Source organism: Phalaenopsis equestris, unplaced genomic scaffold (assembly GCF_001263595.1).
Source record: "Phalaenopsis equestris unplaced genomic scaffold, ASM126359v1 Scaffold234742, whole genome shotgun sequence".
Taxonomy (NCBI): Eukaryota; Viridiplantae; Streptophyta; class Magnoliopsida; order Asparagales; family Orchidaceae; genus Phalaenopsis; species Phalaenopsis equestris.
The window spans coordinates 4,226-10,120 of record NW_018252645.1 but is presented as its reverse complement, the minus strand read 5'-3'; the positions used below and the strand labels follow the sequence as shown (position 1 = coordinate 10,120).

The 5,895-nt window shown below is 39.8% G+C and overlaps 1 protein-coding gene across 2 annotated transcripts in view; it reads right to left on the bottom strand.

Annotated features, from left to right (window-relative positions):
- Positions 1 to 633: 633 nt before the first annotated feature.
- The window catches only part of LOC110039009, an 8,310-nt gene continuing 3,048 nt past the window's right edge, over positions 634 to 5,895 (bottom strand). Inside the window, exons 3-5 of one of the 2 annotated variants that reach the window (XM_020743948.1) lie at positions 985 to 1,090; positions 817 to 895; positions 634 to 687 (exon numbers count right to left, since the gene is read on the bottom strand). In XM_020743948.1, the coding sequence (XP_020599607.1) occupies positions 686 to 687; positions 817 to 895; positions 985 to 1,090 (187 nt within the window). In that variant the 3' untranslated portion in view covers positions 634 to 685. Of the gene's footprint in view, positions 691 to 816; positions 896 to 984; positions 1,091 to 5,895 lie in introns of both variants that reach the window. The other variant, XM_020743947.1, reaches the window with a different exon arrangement.

Below are 5,895 nucleotides of genomic sequence, written 5' to 3'. Positions count from 1 at the left end.
TTTCTTAATGTATGTTTTTGTTGGCTACTGGTTTTCTTTCTTCTTGTGGTGTTCCTAGCGACTTCTAGGGTTGTGCGAGAGCCGATCTACCTCTCGATTAGTAGATTATCCATGTATCTAACTTGCTTTCATTTGTATTTCATAAGGGCAGCCCTTATTTGAATTATTTCCATCAATCTATTGTCGTTTCATAGTGGTTGCTAGCTGACATTTGTTCCGGAGCGTATCCAAAACTTATCCATCTACATCATAAAAAAGAGGTATTTGCATACATGCCACCCAATTTCCTATGTATTTGCACATCTAACAATTAAATTTTATATTTTATATTTACACCACCTAAATATTTCATATCACATCAAAATTACCACTATTTTAACCGTAAAAAAGTGAATTACACCTTTTCAAGCATAGGTAAGGTGGCAGTATGTAAAAATTGAAGTATAGGTGTTAGATATGTAATTATATAGGAATTGAGTGGAATGTATGTAAATCTTGAAATAAATAAATAAATTCGTAGGGTTGGCTCTCAGGAAATTTTAAGACCAAGAAAGAAGTATTTCTTAAACGCGTCTTCTGCAAATGGTAACGATACAAACTGTAACGCTATAGTATACTTACGTTTGTTTTATGAACCAATCGGTCAACTATGCTCATCACTGATCCAGCTAACTCCTCATAATCTTTCTGCTACAATATTAAACTCAAAATTACAACATTCTCGAACAAGAAAAAAAATATTTAAACAAGAAGGAATGGATGCAAAATAAAAAACCAATTAAGAAGAAAGCCATGCTTTATCATCATCTGATTTACAAGTTTCAGTTCTAGCCGCAAGCCTGATCCAGAAACCCTCGTTGAATGCCAGCACATTTTCAACAACAACCTGTTCTAGCTGTAAAAAAAAAAAGAATACTCCAAAGCCTTAGCCTTGTTTTTTATCAAAATAATGATCAAAAACAAACATAATCTCGCTAAACTTACTTCACCAGGATTGGATACTCTTAGTGTATCTATTAATCTATCGACTTCTAGAGTCTTCTTGAATGATTTCTCAGCATCTCGATTGGCTGCATAAACCAAGTTTCTCCTGTAAAATAATTTGAGAGATCATGATTTTCAAAGTCTCAATAATAACAACCAACAATAAATCATGTAGAAACATGTGATTAATAGAATAGAAAAGTGTCAAAATGATCCCTTGACTCTTTGACGGTGGTCATTTTAATCTCATAGTCGATAAAATTGTAAATTTGGTCCCAAATTCTTTTAAATGGAGTTCAAGAAGTCATCAGTGGGGACTAATTCAAAGGATTTGAGAACTAATTTCATACTTTTATGGACTCTAGGATTAAAATGACTCCACGTAAATAGTCAGGGGACTATTCTGGCACTTCTAACAAAATAATCAGTTTTCATCTTCATGATTATTCAAAGGGCATGTAAAGTTAATACAATTCTCACTCAGACTGATCTCAAACATCATGCTAGTTTATCAAATCGAAAGAAAAAAGGGAATAAGAGTGAAACAGCAAAACTAAGAATGAACGGTTTGTAAAAACAGTAATTTTCTACTAGAAGCAGTAAATATTCGAAATGTTTTTCCCCATACCCATCAACAAATAAATGACTGGGAGTTCCACTGCATGCATTACTCCTGGCATGGTATTAAAAATAAAGTAAAGAGCAACAGTAATTACATCAAAAAATATACTTTATCTCATGTAAATCTGGAGTGAATATTACTTGTGGAATCCACACATACAGATTGTAGTATTTGGTGGTATTGTGATGTTATTGTGGTGTTTATCACTAAATCCGCACCTATCTTGTCCTCAAGTAATATTTTTTTCCTAAATCTGAGGTAAAGCCATTTTTCAAATCTCAGCATATCAAAATACAAATTCAACCAAAAAACTTTTAAGCAAAAAGGTCATTCTTTCTCCATCTTTCTTTATTATTCTTTTATTAGTTTTGACACGCCACCAACAAATTTTCATTATCCAACACGAATCTCGAAGCATGACACAGATCTCGAGATAAAATTTTAAGTAAGCAATGTTCAAACCTTGATAAAAACTCATCCAAAGTTCTCATTTCAGCAAACTTATAGCAAACTGATTGACTCGATGAGATGAATCTAATGATATCAAATTCATTCCAATCCGAGTCAAATCAAGCCAGGATCAAGTCATTAAACCATTCTTGGAAGATTTTCGGACACATTTGGAAGGTCAAACGATTATCGAATCTGGTAAGTTTATAGTCGAATTGAGCATCTCCACAAGACAAATCCAATAAGCCCAAGATTGTGCAATTGCAACACCTTTAAGGCACTCAAATGTCCATTAAAAATCATTTAATCAGAGGAAGCTTTCTGGATCATCCGATCAAAATGATTTATATTCATGCAATAATGACACCCATGACACAATAAATAAAGCCCCACCTCTGACATGAAGGAGAGACTGGAAGCTTCAAAGAGAACTGGAAGCTCAGAGAAGGAGCTGAAGTCCAGCACCATCTCGACCGTCGTCGACCACCATCAATCTTCATCGATCATCGCCGGCAGTCGTCGACGCCCGTCGATTTGTGGGGAGCCATTGTCGACCGTCACCGTCGATCAACATCAATCATCATCGATCACTACCAACCAGACACTGTCAATCATTGTAGTGGGACATGAGCTAATCACTACGGTCCATGTGTGAACAACGACCTACGTGGTTTACAGCTCTTGCAGCTCTCGACTCCGACCACCGCAGCCTATGAACATCATTCATACTTGTCACAACGACCTACGTGATTCACAGCTCGTGTAGCTCCCGACTTCGGCCCCCGCAGTCTACGGACATCATTCATACCCACCTCTACGACCTACGTGATTCATTGGGGGGGCCGGAGCCGGGAGCGGCACGAGCTATGAATCATGTTTTATAGACGTCATTCATACTCGCCCCTACGGCTTACCTGGTTCACAGCTCGTGCAGCTCCCGACTCAGGCCCCCATGACCTACAGACATCATTCATACTCGCCCCTACAACCTACGTGGTTCACAGCTCGTGCAGCTCCCGACTCCGGCCCCCGACGGCCTACGAACGTTATTCATACTCACCACTACGGTTTATGTGGTTCACAGCTCCCGTAACTGCTTACTATGGAGTCTTTGGTCAATCAACGCTTTTTGAGCAACCATTTATTTTGAGCAACCATTCATAACACTCACGACGAACTACTACCTCCACAACAATCAACAATGATCCTTGCAACCTACAGTCACCAAGAACTGCAGTCAGATTATAGTTATACAACTTTGTAATTTCATCTTCCCGAATTTAGGAGAATAATGGACTTGTATACTCATCATTCATAGTGAATTATTTCAACATGGCTAGGCCCTGTGGTTTTTTACTCTTTTAAGGGTTTTCTACTTAAAATGTCAAGGTCTCTTCCTACATACTTCTCTTATGTTATTTGTGTGTTGAATTCTCGTGCAATGTTAGGACGAGAATTCATTACTCTATAGCTGTCAATTTTCTGCCACGCATCAGTTTGGAGTCGTCTGTGGAAATCGAAGTCCCGTTTAGCATTGTCTTCAACTCTAAGACAACGAGCATCTACTTCCTTTCCCAATGATGTACTTCATCCAATCGACGAAGTAACCTTTTTCACATCATGAAGATCATATCCGATGCATTTTTCAATGTGGGGGGCAAACTTCACCGCAATTTCAAAAGATCGTTCACGTCAACGTCTTCGGCACAATTGTAGTAGGGTTGTCTTCCCACATCTTATTCAGACAAAGTATTTCACAATTTCTTCCAGGTTGTGGGGAAAATCTCACTGCAGTCTCGAAATGTCGTTCTTATTAACATCCCGACTGTGGTGGGAAGTCATCCAATATTTCATTCAGATTATAAGTCTACGAGAATCGCTTATGTACTAGGGGGCAATCTTCACCGCAAATAACACTTCCTCAGCGGCACCTCATTATACTGGGGTTCTTCTTCAACTTAGATCAAAAAGTTGATCTCTTTAAGGCCCACTACATGGGTTGTTTTACAAGCTCACATGGAAAACGCTTAAGCTGGGAGGCAAAAAGATTTAAAAACAACAACTAATGAATTGTCAAACATTTTTTTTAGTACGACTATAATCATATTTCCAAGAAAATATATAGTTCATTGTGATCTACGCCCTAGTCTCGAGAAATGCAGAACATCTTTGATAACTCATTCTAGGTTTAATCGATCCCAGGGGGATTTGATTTGATCTCTTTCATTACAGGCTACAGTCGACAAATAAAAGCTTCGAGATACAACCTTGAGTAGGTCAGAAATCTTTGGTGGATTTCCTTGGATCTCTTTCATAACAAGTTACGGTCGTCAAACAAAAACTTCAACCAACAACCTAGGATAGGTCAACCATCCTCGGTGGATTCATATGACTTTGTTACGGGTTAATACCTTTGAGCATCTTCAGTCATACAACTAAAAACTGGTATTACATCCTCAATGGATTCTTCTTTCAACCATGCCCCAAGAAGACAAGCCCAGAAGGCAAGACCTGATAAGAACCTACCATGCCGTTGGAAGATAAACCCAAGAGGGTCTTCACTGAAAAACCTCGGAAGGCTTCGAGCCTTAGAAGGTACCGGTTCAAGCTTCTATAAGACATTGATCTTAGGCATGAACGACTAAAGGTACACGATTCTTCATTTTATAAAAATTTATGTGCTAACTTTAATTGCATAATTTTGCACAACTAAGAAGCCACAACAACCGTGAAAGAAACAAAGAAATATATTATCTTCATCTACAAATACCACATCAGATGATAAAAAATGCTACAAATATCAACATATACTTATACAAGAGCTACAATAAGTCTGCTCATCTTCGAGTAGAGTTGGCATTGCCTCCCCAAAACCCAAGTACTTATGATGATCGTCAAGGGGTCTTCAGATATCACCACCACATGAGCATAAAAATCTTCCCCTCAAAGCGCGACAGGAGAACTACAACATTTCTAAAAGAAAAGTGCAAGAGCGACACATGAATCTTCTTCAGAATGCACGAAACCAACAAAAAAAAATCTTGTTGCTCGCTTGCTAAGCAAGATGGGGATGACTTTCCTTTTCACCGTAACGCGAAAAAAAAATCTCGTTGTTCGCCTGCTACACAGGACGGGGACAATTTTCCTCTTCGCCACAATAAGAAAGAAGAACTCGTTGCTCGTCTGCTACGCAGGGCGGGGACGATTTTCCTCTTCACCGCAACAAAAAAGAAGATCATATTGTTTGTCTGCTACACAAAGCATAAACGACTTTCCTCTTCGTCACAGGTCTTTCCTGCAACTCCTAACCACAACTCTGCGCCGCAATTCTGCATCACAACTCTACGACGCAATTCTTCACCTCAACAATGCGCGGTAATTTTTCACCTCAACTCAGGGCCACAGTTCTTCGTCGCAACTCTATGCAACAATGCAATGTGTTGTGTTGTAGCGATGCTCCGCAACAATGCACCACCAGGACGCACTGTCGCAACGCATCACTGCAATTCATTGTGTCATCGCGACACCCTGCGGTGATGCTCCGCCCCAACGCGTCGCCATGATGCATCAACGTGACGCACTGCCGCAATGCATCGCCGCAATTCGTCGCATCACCGCGACGCCCCATCGCAATGCTCCAACCCGTCGCGATGCTCCGCCCCAACGCATAGCCGCAAAGTTTTGCTACAATGCATCGATGCAACGTGTCACATCGCCGCGATGTCTTGCTGCAACGCACCGTCACAATGCATCACGTCTAGGGCTGTCAAAACGGCTCGTTGTTCATGAACAACTCGTGTTTGGCTCGTTTGCTAAGTTAACGAGCCGAATACGAACAA